A 17148-nucleotide genomic window follows, 5' to 3' on the forward strand; every position below is an offset into this window, starting at 1 on the left:
AGTGGGCACCTCATGGGGTAAAGAAGGCCAATCTGCCAAAACTCAAGTTTTCCTATTTAAAACTCCACCCTGAGTTGGTCCTTTGCATTAGAGAAAGAGTCAGCCACCGGGCCAAGTACACTGCTCCCACGGTAACCTGTATGTCCACCAGCAGTTGGTGTTGCCCTCATAGTCTCCTTCAAAAGACTGAGAGTGCCCAAGGCCGAGGACCATGTCTGATTTACCATTGTTACCCCAGCATCTAGCATGGGGCCTGACACAGGCTGAAATGAATAAATGAATAAGATTGCCTAAAACTTACACATTCTGCAGCAGAGTAAAGAGAGGAGTGAAATAGAAGGCTTAGACCACAGTGCTTGCTAATTAACTAGTAGAAGCAAAGGAGACAGTTATAAACGAAAATTAGCTCAAGGAGGTGAAGAGAACGTAAAAACAAGGATGTAACGTTCTGTTCTAAAAGAGTGGGAGCAGGACAAGGTTCTGATAGTAAAAGGTAAGGGATAGCCTACCTGGAGTGTCCATGATATTGAAGAGATAAGATTTTCCTTTGGTATCTGGCAAGACCACTGTTACAGGAGTGCTTTTGATGCCAACACCTCTCTGAAAGTCACAAAGAGAAAGTGGTCAAGACTTCTTCCTATGCAAGAAGGGTTCATTCTGCTCTTGGAGCTTGCCAACTGCTGGTAAATTACACTTATGCCTCTCCTTGCAGTGGGTATGATTTTTATCTAGGCCTCTAACCAGAATGACCTTGAAGATGAAACATCTTGGTATTAATCAGCATTTGGGGGGGGGGCGGTGGTTGGTTCAAACACACACACACACAAAAATTAACAAGCAAGCAAAGCAGCATTCAACTTTAACAGAGGATTCAGAGTCCTAAAATCTTATCTTCCTTATATACTGAAAACAAAAGTTAGAACTAAGCATCATGTAGGTTAAAAAAAAAAAAAAATGGGGGGCATTTTAGTTTTTTTAAAAAAAATAGTATCAAAGCTGTAACAGGAAATAAGTATTAAAAAACTCTAGTCAACTAAAATATATTTAAAAAACAATAATTTTTTTTAATTTAAAAAAATTTTTTTAAGATTTTATTTATTTATTTTTCCTTTGTCTCCCCAAAGCCCCCCAGTATATGGTTGTATATTTCAGTTGTGGGTACTTCTACTTGTGGCATGTGGGATGCCACCTCAGCATGGCCTGATGAGCAGTATCATGTCTGTACCCAGGATCTGAACTAGCGAAACTCTGGGCCGCTGAAGTAGAATGCGTGAACTTAACCACTCAGCCATGGGGCTGGCCCCCAACATTTGTTGATTGTTTATTATATGCCAGCACTGTTCAAAGTTCCTTTGTTACCCATACTATGTACTTGAGCTTTCCATGTGGTCACTGAAGAAAAAGAGACAGGTGCTGGCCCTGTAGCCGAGTGGTTAAGTTCGTGTGCTCCGCTTTGGCAGCCCAGGGTTTTGCCAGTTCAGATCCTGGGTGCAGACATGGCACTGCTCATTAGGCCATGCTGAGGCGGTGTCCCACATAGCACAACCAGAAGGACCCACAACTAGAATATACAACTATGTACTGGGGGACTTTGGAGAGAAGAAGAAAAAAGAAAAAGAGACAGGAATAAAGGAGAGGGAGAAAGAGGAGGGGTTAGAGGCGAGACATAAAGATCCAGATGGAAAGAACCACCAACCAGGATGGGAAAGACAGAGATGAAGCTCACTCCTTTATACAGAAAGAAAAGCACAAAGACAGGCAGACCCATTTTTAGAGAAGCTACTCTTGGACAGAGATCATCATATGGATGGAGTCATCTTATAGATTTTAAGGATGATGTAATTTTAAAAATCATGTTGAGGGGCCAGCCAGGTGGTGCAGCGGTTAAGTGCGCACGTTCTGCTTCGGTGGCCCGGGGTTTGCCGGTTTGGATCCTGGGTGTGGACATGGCACTTCTTGGCAAGCCATGCTGTGGTAGGTGTCCCGCATATAAAGTAGAAGGAGATGGGCACAGACGTTAGCTCAGGGCCAGTATTCCTCATCAAAAAAGAGGAGGATTGGTGGCACATGTTAGCTCAGGGCTAATCTTCCTCAAAAAACAAACAAACAAACAAAAAATCATGTTGAGCCTCTGCATAACTTAGAGCATCAATGTAGACATCATCTCTTAGTATTTGCCCTATTAGGCTAAATTAAATCCAGTCAAGGATAGGAGGGTCCCCCCTTTTACTCTACAACTTGCCTTCCCTGCTCTCTTTCAAGTTACAGATCACGGGATGACTGGGACAAGCGGGAAGATAAAAAGGTGTGGGGTGGGAGGGAAAGAGGCAGTTGCGGTATGGTGTGTTATCATAAAGGCTCCCTTATGTCCCCTACAAAACTACCACTGCTGGGTGTGGTGTGGGCAAAAATCGGATTTCCCAAGGCACACTTACCTCTTGCTCTGTGAAGAGGATGTCAGTATAGCACAGCTGAAAAAAGGGAACCATCATTACCACCTGAATTCAGACTCCTCTCCCACATAAACCATCAATCACCTTCCCTCCCCACCTCCCAGCTCAAGGGTTTCTGCCTCAGGAGGAGAAGAGATTGAAGACAGCAAGGCGTCCCCAGAGAAATTCCAGACAATGAGACCAGTGCCCTCCCAGATGGAAAATGATCCTGGATGTGTGTTTTTGAGGGATGAAGGGTGATCACTGAAGACCAGGTATGGCTGGAGAGCTAAATTATATCCAATGCACCGAAGTCGTAGAGAGGTAAAGGGAGACATACCCATCCTTCAGGGAACCCCTGCACGTCAAAAGAGTCCATCTGGCACAGATTGAACATTTATTGCACTGAGACTTGCAGCCACACTTGGCCTCATTCACAGGCATTTAAATTTATCACAAAAACAACAAGGTCCAATTGTATTATATTTATAGAGTAGGCTATTAATACCATGACAGGAAAGAATAGGCTATAAAAGTCAGGATGTATCAGAAGAGAGGAGGGATCCCAAGCGCAGATCATCCCAAAATACTGCAGGTCAATCTTCTCTAGGTTCCTGAGAAAGTGGAAATTATTTCCTCAAAGGCTATTAATAGAGATTACAAATGTAAAGCAGCCCTTTCTAGGCATCATTATTTATAATGAGAGTGGGAAGGTCGAAGGAAGGGGAAGGGGAGAGACACCCCTGTATATTCTAAATGGTTCATCCTAAACTCTCACAGAATTTCTACTTACATCTTGGTCATAGCGCTTCCTGATTTCCGGGTGAGTCTGCTCTATTAAACAATCTACAAAACACGTCTGAAAAGGAAGAGAAGGTCAGGATCTGCCAACCACAGAGGAAAATCTACTCCACCCATCCCCCAGCTCCAGACAACCACGTAACTTAGGAATAAGGAGAGGAAGAGGAGAACAAGGAGGATCATGGGACAGCAAAGGATTAACACTGAAGCCACAGGATTATTTTCAAATGAAAGATGAAATCTTTCTTGGACAAGCATCCCCCAGGAAACGAAAACTTATAACATCAGAGTAAGGCTCAATTTCCCCTCTTCTGTCCAGATGTAGACACAAGGCTCAGGCATGCAAGTGGCTTAGAAATAGCTTCCAGCCATTGCTCAGGAAAAGCTGGAATCTCACAGCATACTTTCACAAAAGGCATGGAGGCCTCCCAGAGTCAGGAGGTCCAGCCTCACAGCCTCAAACCCCAACCTGTGATTCTGAAGGCTGAAAAAATGAGCAGGAACGAAAAGAAACCCTGTTCCAAGTAGCCAAACATTCTCTTACCTTGCCATGGTGGAGATGGCCACAAAGGGTCACATTTCTGATGAGCTCTGAGTTATCCATCAGATCTGCCAAGAAACTGAAAGAAAAAGGAAAAAAGAAAAGGGACTTTGGCAAAAGTTTTGAAATGGGGAGTGGTGCAAAGGTATTTCAGGTATTCCTGGCCAGGAACCACTTTCCAACCAACTGGAGAATGCTCAGAGGCAGATATGAATTTCTATGTCTATGCAGTTCTGGCCTTGGGAATAGAGCAGACATATCTGTGAGATGACACAACCTGTGAAATTTCATAGGGATTTCAACAGTAAAATAACGAGATTTAAAAAGTGAGAAGAAAAACAAAACCAAACATCGGAACTAACACACACACACATGAATACTGTCCCTTTCAAAATCTTCAGGCTGGATGCTATACATTTATTCTGCTGATGCCAAAAGGACTTAATATCACTTTGGGAGTTTCTCTTTTGAAACTGCCATCAGGGCTAGTTAACAAGGCTTTCAAGAAAACTCTATATCATTAATAATGTTGAGCAGAGGACTTCCATCTTGATCAAAACCAGCGCTGCCGTTCTTGCTTATCACCCACATTAGTTCCGGCAAGTAGCCTTCAGTGACTTTGGCTCTTCGAAAAATCAAGTCTGCTTTCAAAGACTGGAAATTTTTAAAAAATCACCATGGAGAACACAAAGGAATATGAAGCAAGTTCTGAGGACAACTGAAAAGTTGTTTCGAAAATGTCTGAATGATGGCAGGTGAGTAGACCATTTCAGAAGGGACCCCACTCTTTGGACATACAAGTTGTCAACATGTTAAAAAAAAAAAAACAAAAAACCAGTTTCATTATCTAATAATGAGTCAAAAGCACTTCAATATACGAGGGGCTTACAAATGCATCTAATCAATGAAAATATTTTCAAAAACAGTTTGTAGTATGAAGAGTCTCAAATATTCTATACATATATCTACCTATTTGTGCCCTCCTTTTCAAAATAAAGTTATGTTCCCAAAACACTTAGCAATCTTACCAAGTCAAAACAGGTTCTAGTGACCCCAACACTGATAATACCCAGTTCTGTCTCAAAGGCTGGCTTCTAATACCAAACTAAAGGTTTAGAGGGGAGAAAACAGCAGAGATCTGGATGATAGCCAAGAGAAAAGTTAAGATTGAACTTAATTATCCCAGCAACCATATAAGTGGAAGGAAAATTTTGGCAAATTGTAGGGAGAGATTTTGCTTTCACAACTCACTGGCTACTTGAACCACAAACCACCTCCTACTTCCATGAAAAAATGAACCCACACTATTCGTGCACACAGCCTGAGAGGCCTTATAACTTACTCCATTTCATACACCGTGACAGGTAATGTCTGCTCCATCAAAGTGAATTTCTTGGTTTTCACTGGCTTAATAATGGGTTCTAGGGAAAAAAAAAGTAGTGATGTGCAGGTAGGCATAAAACATAAAAATACAGAGCCTATTCCATTAGACTGAGCTTTCAGAATGTATGACATACGACATCAATTTCTGATATTCTAAAGGATCACTCATTTGTTGAGAAAGTTCTGGAAAGCTGTTTGGCATAAGACAGTGAAGGATCTTATGTTATAGAATAAGGAGTTTGGACTTTCCTTATGGGAAGAACGGAGAGGGACGGAATATGGGTTGAGGTCAATCTCAGTTGAAAATTTCTCCTTGCATTTATAACATGCAATGACTTTCCAGAAGATCAATGAAAATTATTAAAGAAGTAGAAAATAAGCATTGTGAGTATTGGTTAAAGGAGTTGGGATTATTTGGATAGAAAAACCTATCAGACCAGAGGGAGAACTTAAAAACAGTCTTCAACCACTTAAACAGACATTAGATAAATAAATAACTTTTATTTGCTTAGAAACAAGCTACGAATTTTACTGAATATTAAAACAGGGTTAACTGAATCTCAATCCAGAAATAGCACCTGAAAGTGGTAAAGAAAAACTAATCAATTCATTCACTGAACTTTCAAGACTGCTGATGGCCATGAACACAACTTTTCTAGTTTGCACGTCACCTCTCACAACCCAGTACCTCCTGACTTACCAGTGAGAGGCTGGGTGTCTTCCTCCTGAACTATGGTCTCCACCTCAGGACCATACACCTCCTCAGCTGTAGGGTAGTACTTCTTGTCCTCATGTAGCACCACCTCCATCCCAGGGTGATCTTCATCATGGTCTCCTACGTCGTCATCATCGTCATCATCATCCATCTAAAAGCAAGAGAGGGAAGGAGGTTGTAAGAGGTAGGCACTTTTCCTGCTCAGTGACTGACTACATTACATGAGCTAAGGGCAATGACTATGCTTGACAGCTTCTTATTTTGAGTCCTGAACTAAAGAGTCAGTGGGGCAGGTTCGAATCTGGTGTGATCCTTCACAAAGAGGAAACTGTAAGCCATGGCTACAGCTGGCTCTCCTGATCCAAACTAGCCACTTCCTAAATGTGGGCCAGTGGTCACAAGGGGATCAAGACTGAAGAGAACACATGGTTTATCACAACACACCCTTTTTGCGTGTGTGTGTGAGGAAGACTGATTCTGAGCTAACATCTGTTGCCAATCTTCCTCTTTTTGCTTGAAGAAGATTGTTACTGAGCTAACATCTGTGCCACTCTTCCTCTGTTTTATGTGGGATGCTGCCACAGCACGGCTTGATGAGCGGTGTTAGGTCTGCATCCGGGATCTGAACCTATGAACCCCAGGTCGCCGAAGCAGAGAGTGCAAACTTAACCACTACACCACCAGACCAGCCCCACAACACACCTTTTTAAGGGGAAAATAACTTCCTCTAAGGGCAGAAACAGGAATCAGAGGCCAGAACTGGGAACAAGTTCATACCTTTAAAATTTTCATTTAGATTCAAAGAATTGTTTTCGAAAAATACCTTGTGACAGATAAATAACAGGTGTTGGCGAGGATGTGGAGAAACTGGAATCCTCATAGGCTGATGATGGGAACATAAAATGGTCCAGCCACTTTGGAAAACAGTTCAATAGTTCCTCAAAATGTTAAACCCAGAGCTACTACATGACCCAGCAATTCCACTCTCGGTACATACCCAAGACAAAAAGAAACTTACGTTCACATAAAAACTTACACAAATGTTCACAGCAGCATTATTCATAATAGTCAAAAGGCGGAAACGACCCAAATGTCGATCAGCTGATAAATGCATGAATAAAATGTGGCACATCCATACAATGGAATATTATCTGGCAATAAAAAGAAATACTATACATGCTACAACACAGATGAACCTTGAAAACATTATGCTATGTGAAAGAAACCAGACACAAAAGGCCACATGTTGTATGATTCTGTTTATATGAAATGTCCAGAATAGGCAAATCTATAGAGACAGAAAGTAGACTAGTGGTGTCTAGGGCTGGGGGTGATGGGAGAATTGGGGAGCAATTGTTAAAGAGTATGGGGTTTCTTTCTGGGATGATGAAAACACAGTCATGTATCACTTAACGACAGGGATGTGTTCTGAGAAATGTGTTCTTAGGAGATTTCATCGTTGTGCAAACATCACTGAGTGTACTTACACAAACCTAGATGGTATAGCCTATACACACCTAGGCTATATGGTACTCTTTTTTTTTTTTGAGGAAGATTAGCCCTGAGCTAACATCTGCCACCAATCCTCCTCTTTTTGCTGAGGAAGACTGGCCCTCAGCTAACATCTGTGCCCATCTTCCTCTACTTTATATGTGGGATACCTGCCACAGCATGGCTTGACAAGCAGTGCATAGGTCTGCACTTGGGATCTGAACCAGCAAACCCCAGACCGCCAAAGAGGAAAGTGAAAACTTAACTGCTGTGCCACCAGGCTGGCCCCTATATGGTATTAATCTCATGGGACCACTATCATAGATGCAGTCCATTGCTGACCAAAATGTCATTAAGTGATGTACAACTGTGTTCTAAAATTGATTGTGATGGTTGCATCACTCCGTGAATATCCTAAAAGCCAGTGAAATGTACATGTTAAATGGGTGAATTGTATGGTATATGAATTATATCTCAATAAAACTGTTAAAAAATAACTTTATAACCTGCCTTTTTTTTTTTTTTTGAGGAAGATTAGCCCTGAGCTAACTGCTACCAATTCGCCTCTTTTTTCTGAGGAAGACTGGCCCTGAGCTAACATCCATGCTCATCTTCCTCTACTTTTTATATGTGGGAATCCTACCACAGCATGGCTTGCCAAGCGGTGCCACGTCTGCACCCGGGATCCAAACCAGTGAACCACGGGCCGCCAAAGCGGAACATGTGCACTTAACTGCTGTGCCACCAGGCCGGCCCCTAATCTGCTTTTTTCTTTTTGCTGAGGAAGATGAGCCCTGAGCTAACATCTGCACCAATCTTCCTCTATTTTGTATATGGGTTGCCACCACAAAATGACCACTGACAAGTGGTATAGGTCCACACCGAACTTAACCACTAGGCCACGGGGCCAGCCTCTATACCCTGCTTTTTTCTAATACACAAGTAATTAGACAACACAAGCAAAAAAAGAAAAACCAACAATACATATATTTATACCCTACACTTTTTGATGACTATGTGGTCTACCACACACCACAATTTACTTAACCAATTCCCTATTTTCTCACACAGAAGTGATTTCTTCTAATTTCTAACACTATAAACACCACTGCAATAAACCATTTTTTATATACCTATCTTTGTGAATACCACTCATTATTTCTTTAGGATAAAGTGCAGAAGCAAAACTGCTGGGCCAAAGGGTATGCATACTTCAAGGCTTGGATAGGTATTTCCGCCCTTCAGAAATGCCTTCTCAACGCGTTCACATGGGTAGCACATGAGAGCGCAACACACTGTGGAGTTGGAGGGGAGGTCACATTTAATGAGCACCTACCACAGGCAGGCACTTTTCTGGACACTGTTCTATAATTTCTCACACATTAGGAATCCCATCTGATGCGAATTCTTTAAGTACTATTCGTCTCTGTGTCCTCAGTGCACTGCACGGTGCCTGTCACACGGCAGACCCTGTTGAATGAAGGAATTCTTTCTACACATTCCTGCCCCTGTTGAATATTTCCAATAACATGGCACTCACTCCCAAGACAGCCCATTTCCCCATTGGAAAACACAGCTAGAAAGTTAGTCTTTGTAAATGACTTCAAATCCACCACCTTTTAAATTAACCCATGATCATAAACAAAACTGAACAAAGCAATGCCCTCTTCTGCTAAAAAGTCCTTCAAATAATTAAAGTGGCTACTATATCATCCTTTATGTTTCAAAACATGCTGGTTTATTCATTCACTCAACAAATACTTATTGAGGACTTCCTACGTGCCAGGCACTGTTCTAGGTATTGGTAATACAGCAACAACAAAAAAAGAGGTGATGGCATTTGAGCAAAAATTAAGGAAGAGAGAGTAAGCTCTACAAGTAGCTGGGGAAGAGCACTCTAGTTGGCTGAAAAAGCAAATGCAAAGGCCGTGAACCAAGAGGATTAACCAGGACACCAGTGCGGTGAGAGTAAATGATGGGGACAGTATAAACTGAGATCACATAGGAGGTGATCACATAGGATCTTGTGGATCATTCTAAGCAATATCACTTGACTTTTACTCTACGGCAGGGGTTCTTAACCAGGGGCAATTTTGCCTCACAGAGACCATTTGGCAACATCTGCAGACATTTTTGGTTGTCACAACTGGGTATACCTGTGTGTGATCTAGTGGGTAGAAGTCAGGGATGCTGCTAAATATCTTACAAAGCACAAGACAGTTCCCACAACAAAGAATTACCTGGCCCCAAATGTCAATGGTACCAAGGCTGAGAAACCCTGCTCCAGGGGCTCTGAGCAGAGGAGTGATATGATCAGACTTTTGTTTTAAAAGAATCACTCCTGTTCCCATACTAAGAATATATTAGGAGGAGGGGATTACTTAGGAGGCTACTGCAGTAATTCAGGAAAGAGATGGCAGTGATGGTGGCCTGGACCAAAGTGGTAGCTGCGAAGGTGGTGAGAAGAGGCTTGATTCTGGATATATTCTGAAGATAGAGTCAAAAATGTACTCCAGGGGGCCAGCCCAGTGGTGTAGAGGTTAAGTGCACACGTATCCACTTTGGCGGCCCAGGGTTCGCCGGTTCAGATCCTGGGTGTGGACATGGCACCGCTTGGCAAAGCACACTGTGGCAGGTGTCCTATATATAAAGTAGAGGAAGATGGGCACAGATATTAGCTCAGGGCCAGTCTTCCTCAGCAAAAAGAGGAGGATTGGCAGCAGATGTTAGCTCAGGGCTAATCATCTTCTTCAAAAAAAAATTCCAATGAACTGAAAGTAGGTGTGGGGAAAAAAAGGAAAGAGGCAAGGTTTCTGACCCAAGCAAGTGGGGAATGGCATTGTCTTTACTGAGATGAGGAAGACTGTAAGAGCAGGTTGGCAGTGAGAGTAAGGGGACAGGGGCCGGGGAAGCTCAGTGTTTAGGTCTCACATATGCTAAGCTTGAGATGCCCTATTAGACTTCAAGTAGAGATGCCAACTAGGAAGTTCAACAACAAACCTGAAGCTCAAGAGAAAGGTCCAGGTTGGAGATAGAAATTTGAGAGTCCTCAGTGAATAGAAGGTATCTGAGACTAGATGAGATCAGCGGGGAGTGAGTGTAGATAGAGAAAGGTATAAGGAATAGAGCCTTGGGGTCTGTTGACATTCAGAGGTCAGGGAGTGAGGAGGAACCAGCAGTGAAGACTGAGAAGGAATGGCCAGTGAGAAAGAAAACCCCAGGGGTTCCTTGGAAGCCAAAGAACAGAGTATTTTAAGGAGGGAGTGATCAGCTGGGTCAGATGCTGCAGACAGGTCAAGTAAGATAAGGACTGGGTCTAGGGCAGGTCAGTGGTGACTTTGGCAAAAGCAGTCTCTGGGTAATGGGAGAGGCAAAAGGACAGAAGTGGGTGTGAGAGAAAACCGGAGCAGAGGATTCAGAGTCAGCAACTATCAACAACTCTTTTGAGATGTACTGCATTCAGCAACAGGGAAATGGGAGGCAACTGAAGGGGGATGTGGGGTCAAGAGAAGATTTGAAGAGGAAATAGCAGCACGTCTGAATGCTGAGGGGGATGATCAAGTAGAGAGGGAAACCTGATGCTGCAGGAGAGAGAGGCAGAGCTGCTGGGGTGAACGTGCGGAGGAGGTGAGAAGGGATGGGGTCTAGTTTCTAGTAGACAGAAACATGAACAAAGCACTCATAAGAACAGGAGGGAAGGCGCGTGGCACAGATGCAGGGGGCGGGTAGATGAAGTGGCAGGAGCTTGTTTTGCTTCACACAAATTCCAACACGTCAACTTCTTTCTCAAAAACAACAGAAAACCCTCCAACGGGGAGCTGACTGGCTACCTCTTACCATCTTTACACCCCATCAATGTGACCCAAGATTACATTAGCTCTTTTGGCAGCCATACACATCCTAGTGGTGGTGGCTCCAAAATAGATATCAAGCCAGTTTCCTCCTGCCCCATCCTGCTGAATGTATTTTTAATATAATTATAGGATTTTAAGTAATAATTTCCAACAACCTGTAGTTATTTCTACCTGAGTATCCTAACAGTAGCTGAAACTTGACAAGTCTAAAACAAAACTAAACCAGCATCTTTTTATCATTTCCTTTTGTCTGCTAATCACCAGTGTTCCTCTGGTCATCTCAGCACCCCTCATTCTCCTTCTTCCTACATTCAAACAGTGGCCCAGCTCTATATCTCTACATCCTTCTGTTGTGATGAACTCCTGGCTGGTCTTCAGGCCTCTTCTCCCTCCTTTCACTAAAGGGACTCTGGCCCACCTCCTCTGCTTCACACCTACAGCCATCCTCCAGGGACTGTGCTTCGGCAATGGCAATCAGGAGGAGAATCATTTCATCTTAACACACAACCTCTGGGCCCCTGCTCACCAGGCTCCTTCTCTCTAAAATGTCCTTCCTTCTTTCCTGTCTCCATGATCAAAATCCTATGCATCTCTTTACTGTTATATACCTCAACAAAAAGTGTTTTAAGGGCAGCCCCAGTGGCCTAATGGTTAGGTTCAGAGTGCTCTGCTTTGGCAGTCTGGGTTTGGTTCCCAGGCACAGACCTACACCACTTGTCAGTGGCCATGCTGTGGCGGCGGCTCACATACAAAATAGAGGAAGATTGGACACAGATGTTAGCTCAGGGCGAATCTTCCCCAGGAAATAAAAGTTTTTAAAACAAAATCTATGCATCCCATGTGGACTAGGAGGCTATAGGAACTCTCATTCTGCCGGAAGGAGTATGGACCAGTGCAGCCATGCTGAAGAGCAATGTGGCAATCCTTAGTATAAACACATTAACTATGTATAAACACATCTAGTATATATACAATCCTATGATCAGCAACTCTGTTTTCAGGAATTTAACGGAAAGAAATTTTCAGTTAGTATATAAAGGGATATATCTAAGAATATCCATTGCAGTATTATTCGTGGTGAGGGAAGGTTGGTGGCAGGTAACCTGGGTGATCATCACTAAGAGAGTAACATACACCAGGGAGAACTGAACAACAAGCAGATGCACAGACTAGATGGATATACAGAGACAGAGATGGATCCTGAAATGCATCACTCATCACATGCTGAATGGCAAAAGCCAGAAACTAAATGATGCAGATAATACGCTACCATTTACTTAAATTAAAAATACACACACACGATGCAACTATCCACATTCTACAACTCATACAAATGAAAAGAAGCATACACACATTAGAACATTTACTATGGTAACAGGTACGAGAATGAGATAAAAAGGAATTAATTAAATAAGAACAGAGCCTTGCACAAGCAATAATACTGAGGAGTGTGAACTGGAGTCTAATTAACCCAACCCTCTGTACTGAGGTGAAAATGCTCATACATCACCTAACCATTCCTTTTTTTTCAGTATTTTTTTAACTGCTTTAGTGAGATATAACTTACCTTCCACAAAATTCACCCATTTTAAATGCACAATTCAGTGGTTTTTGGTATTCAGAGTTGTGTAACCATCACCACAATCAATTTTAGATCATTTTTATCACCCTCAAAAGTAACTCTGTCCCCTTTAGCCATCACCCCCCAGTTCCATGTCCCCAACCTAGACAATCACTAACCCTCTACTCTGTCTCTGGAGAGGCCTACCCATTCTTCAGGTCTACTTCGAATGCGAATTCCTCAGATAGGTTTCTTGGTCATCCCAGTCAGGAACGACCCCTCCTTATACACTATTGCTATGGATATAAGTTAACAGCACTTAAATGGCACTTGCTCTTCCCTGTTTCATATTGTATGTATTTTTGTTCTTCATCTTCCAATAAGCAGTAGGTTCCTGGAGGGCAGGAATAATGCCTTGGTTCTCTCTGAATCATGATTCCTTGCAAATAGTAAGTGCTCTATAAATACTTAATGAATTAATTCTTGGGCTTTATTTAGCCTGGAATTCAAGTTTGTCAGGATCACTGAATTTAGATTCTGTCATCTAATATATTAGCTTACGTCATGTGCAAATTTTATAAACCTCTCTTCTCTATCTTCACCTAAGTCATTGACAAAAAGGTTGAAAAGGACGTGAAAAGGAGTGATGCCTAGGGCATGTCACAAGAGCTCTGGCAGTGATCCACTAATCTACACTCTTTGGGTCCCACTGTTCAATCAGCTGGGACCTCTCCTAATTGTATTATGACCCAGCCCATATTCTTTCCACAAAGAAATCATGAGTTACAGTGGTTACTTTGGGAAGGGGAGCGAAATGGAATGAGGACCAAGGAAGACTTTCTATCTATTTGGTTTGAATGAGAATGTATTCATCAATTGCTTTCATAATGAAAAATCTCTCTTTAAAATAATCTTTCTAGGGGCCGGCTCCGTGGCCGAGTGGTTAAGCGCGCAGGCTCTGCTGCGGCGGCCCAGAGTTCGGATCCTGGGTGCGGACATGGCACCGCTCGTCAGGCCACGTTGAGGCGGCGTCCCACATTCCACAACTAGAAGGACCTGCAACTAAGATATACAACTATGTACCGGGGGGGTTTGGGAAATAAAGCAGGGAAAAAAAAAAAAAAAAAGATTGGCAACAGTTGTTAGCCCAGGTGCCAATCCTTAAAAAAAATAAAATAAAATAATCTTTCTAAAAAGAAAAAAACTGGTTTATTAGAAAAATAAAAAGACTTCAAATACCTTGCCCAAATGAAGATACTCAATATCCACAGCATACCCCTGACCTATGTCTCAATCTAGTAATTTTATCAAGAGAAAATTTAATTGAAATTCATACAAGCTTACTAAGAGTTCAACAGTCAGCTGTTTTAAAATTTCTTCCATGGATGCATATCACACATACTAGTCTGTAGTTTCTGAAAGGCAGCACCTTAGCTCCATCTTCGAAAAGTAGGATGAATTGCCTGATTCACTTTCTAGCATCACTGCCACCACCCAGTTTCTTAAAGATGACTACAGTGGCTCTCAGTTTGCCTCTGCAAGGTCTCCCTGACCACCCCACCCAGGATACAATGTATCTGGGCCTGGAGACTTGAAGGCACCTAAAGCTGCAAGATGCTCTCTTTTCACCTCACCTATAGGACTTCCATTTTCTTTTCTTTCTTTATTTTTTTTAAAGATTTTATTTTTTTTTTTTCCTTTTTCTCCCCAAAGCCCCCCCCGGTACATAGTTGTATATTCTTCATTGTGGGTCCCTCTAGTTGTGGCATTGGGGACGCTGCCTCAGCATGGCTTGATGAGCACTGCCATGTCCGCGCCCAGGATTCGAACCAATGAAACACTGGGCCCCTGTAGCGGAGCGCGCGAACTTAACCACTCAGTGACGGGGCCAGGCCCCCATTTTCTTTTTCCAGTGTTTACTCTATTTTTTCTAGTTTGAAGGACACTTTCCCTGATGGAGAAGACAAACGGCAGCCAGGAATTCTGTTCTGCTTTCTTGCTGTCCTGTTAACATCAAACCTCCACTGATGAGCAGTGGATCCATCTTGTTCATCTCGTTCTGAACATTGCTAAAACATAAAAGCCACCTTTGGTGTCTTGTCTTTTGCGAGCCTCAGACCATTCTGGACTTCATCTCCCATAGCTCCCCTGAAGGGGAGTCATAGGAATCTGCACCTTCCCTTTCTATTATTTTTATTCATCTTTCAAAACCTGAGCCTATGAGGGGGTTCCCAGTACAGCTGCACTCAGAAAAGCTGACTACCTTTTCTAAGTTGGATTATTCATGATGATCACAAGGCGTTTCAGACACAAGGAAGAAGAGCTACCACCAGATGAACTAGAGCTCAGATTATAAAACCACCCCACTTATATTCCCTTTTAGAACTTTAGTAACTAGGCTTTCTTAGGGGAAGTATAAGATCCCAATAAGTCATACTATAAAAAGGGCAGTGTTAGAGATGTACACAGGTATTATGGGAGCACAAAGGATTCAGTACTTTGCTTTCTTAAAAAAGAGATTAAAAAAACCAATATATTTGTTTTACCTCATCAAGATCTTTGGTCTCTCTGCCCAATTCATCATCATCTTCATCAGAGTCAAGCTCTGGCCCAATATAATTCCCAAACTCATCATACAAGTCAGTATCCATGATGCTGAAATTGAAGGAGAAGAGAAGTTAGGTTCTGGCAAGGGAATGAAGGCCTCCACAACAGGGCCCCACCTTTGCAGACTTACAGTTGACCATCTCCCTTCACGCATCTCCTCTCCAGTTACACGAACCTACTGACTGATCCCCTCAAAGCCCTGTGCCTCCTGCCCCCTGCAGTGTTCTACTCATTGGCTCTGTTTACATAGTCTTCTCTCACTTCTTTTTTTAATACTAAGACAATTTTAATTTCAAAATAATTTAATATTAGAAAGTTGCGAAAATAGTTCAAATAATTTTCTTTTTTCCTAAGTTATTTCAGAATAGGTTGCTGACACATTGCCTCACCTATCCCCTAATACTCTAGTGCTGACACTCAGGTGTCAGCAAACTATGGCTTATGGCCAAATCTGGCCTGTCACCTGTTTTCCTACAGCCCCCAAGGTAAGAATGCCTTTTACATTTTTAAATAGTTGGAAAAAAATCAAAATAATATTTCATGATACATGTTAATTAATTACATGAAACTCAAATTTCAGGATTTATAAAACCAGCCTTATTGGAATGTAGCCATGCTTATTCATTTATATTGTCTGGCTGCTTTCACGCTGTCACAGCAGAGTTGAGTAGTTGCAACTGAGCCCACATGGCTCACAAAGCCTAAAATACTTACTAAATGGCCCTTAACAGAAAAAGTCTGCCAACCACTGCTTTAGTGCATTTGAGCCCTATAATGAAGGACATTCTCCTACATAACCACAATACAACCACCAAAATCAGAAAATTAATGTTGACACATCACTACCCCCTAAATCACAGATTCCCACTGAACTTTCACAAAGTGTTCCAATAACGTCCTGCACAGCAAAGGATCGAATCTAGGATTACATGTTTGCACTAAGTTGTCATGTCTTTAGTCTCTTTCAAACTGGAACAGTTCCTCAGTATTCCCTTGACTTGTATGACTTGACACTTTTGAAGATTACAGGCCAGTGAGTTTGTAGAACATCCCTTAATTTGAGTTGTCTGATGTTGCCTCATGACGAGATTCAGGTTATGCATTTGTGGCAGGAATATCCCGGAAGCGATGCTGTGTTCTTTCTAGTGCATCTCCTATCAGGTGGTACATGCTTTCAATTTGTCCTATCAGTGATGATGTCAACTTAATCAATTGATTATGATGATATCTACCAGGCTTTTCCATTGTAAAGTTCCTTGTTTTCTTTTTCTAATTAATAATTATTTTGTGGGCTTTCTCCATTTCAATTATTGAAATTCTATTCAAAGTAACAGTTCAAATGACACTTCCTTCAAGCTTTCCTAGATCAATTTCTTACTCTCCTATGCTGCTATAACCTTTTGCACCTTTATCAGCATTTCATTCTGTCTTGAATGTCAGTTAACTGTACTAACTGCCCTCACTAACAAACCCTACAGCTTCTAAGTAATAAGCAATAGACGAGAGCACGAGTTAAGGGTTAAGGCTCTGGGGTTGGAAGACCTAGATCTGAACCCTAACTTTGTCCTTAATAACCATGTAACTTCAGGTAAGTTACTTCACCTCTCCAAACCTGTTTCCTCAACTGGAAAATGGAGTGAATAACCCCCATCACATACAAAGTTATGAGAATTAAACAAAATGGTCTGTGTACAGAATTTACACAGTCCCAGGCTCAATAAACATTAGCTAGCATTATTTTTTGGCCATTCTTGAATACAGGA

The 17148-nt window shown here is 42.1% G+C and overlaps 1 protein-coding gene across 1 annotated transcript in view; it reads right to left on the reverse strand.

The window, feature by feature from the left end:
- Positions 1 to 17148, reverse strand: part of EFTUD2 (elongation factor Tu GTP binding domain containing 2) — a 38973-nt gene that overhangs the window by 20595 nt on the left and 1230 nt on the right. Inside the window, exons 2-8 of the mRNA XM_014849386.3 lie at positions 15325 to 15433; positions 5858 to 6023; positions 5117 to 5195; positions 3778 to 3853; positions 3226 to 3291; positions 2436 to 2471; positions 510 to 600 (exon numbers count right to left, since the gene is read on the reverse strand). Coding sequence (XP_014704872.2) covers positions 510 to 600; positions 2436 to 2471; positions 3226 to 3291; positions 3778 to 3853; positions 5117 to 5195; positions 5858 to 6023; positions 15325 to 15429 — 619 coding nt within the window. The 5' untranslated portion in view covers positions 15430 to 15433. The remainder of the gene's footprint in view (positions 1 to 509; positions 601 to 2435; positions 2472 to 3225; positions 3292 to 3777; positions 3854 to 5116; positions 5196 to 5857; positions 6024 to 15324; positions 15434 to 17148) is intronic.

This window comes from Equus asinus, chromosome 13 (assembly GCF_041296235.1).
Source record: "Equus asinus isolate D_3611 breed Donkey chromosome 13, EquAss-T2T_v2, whole genome shotgun sequence".
In the NCBI taxonomy this organism is placed as follows: domain Eukaryota; kingdom Metazoa; phylum Chordata; class Mammalia; order Perissodactyla; family Equidae; genus Equus; species Equus asinus.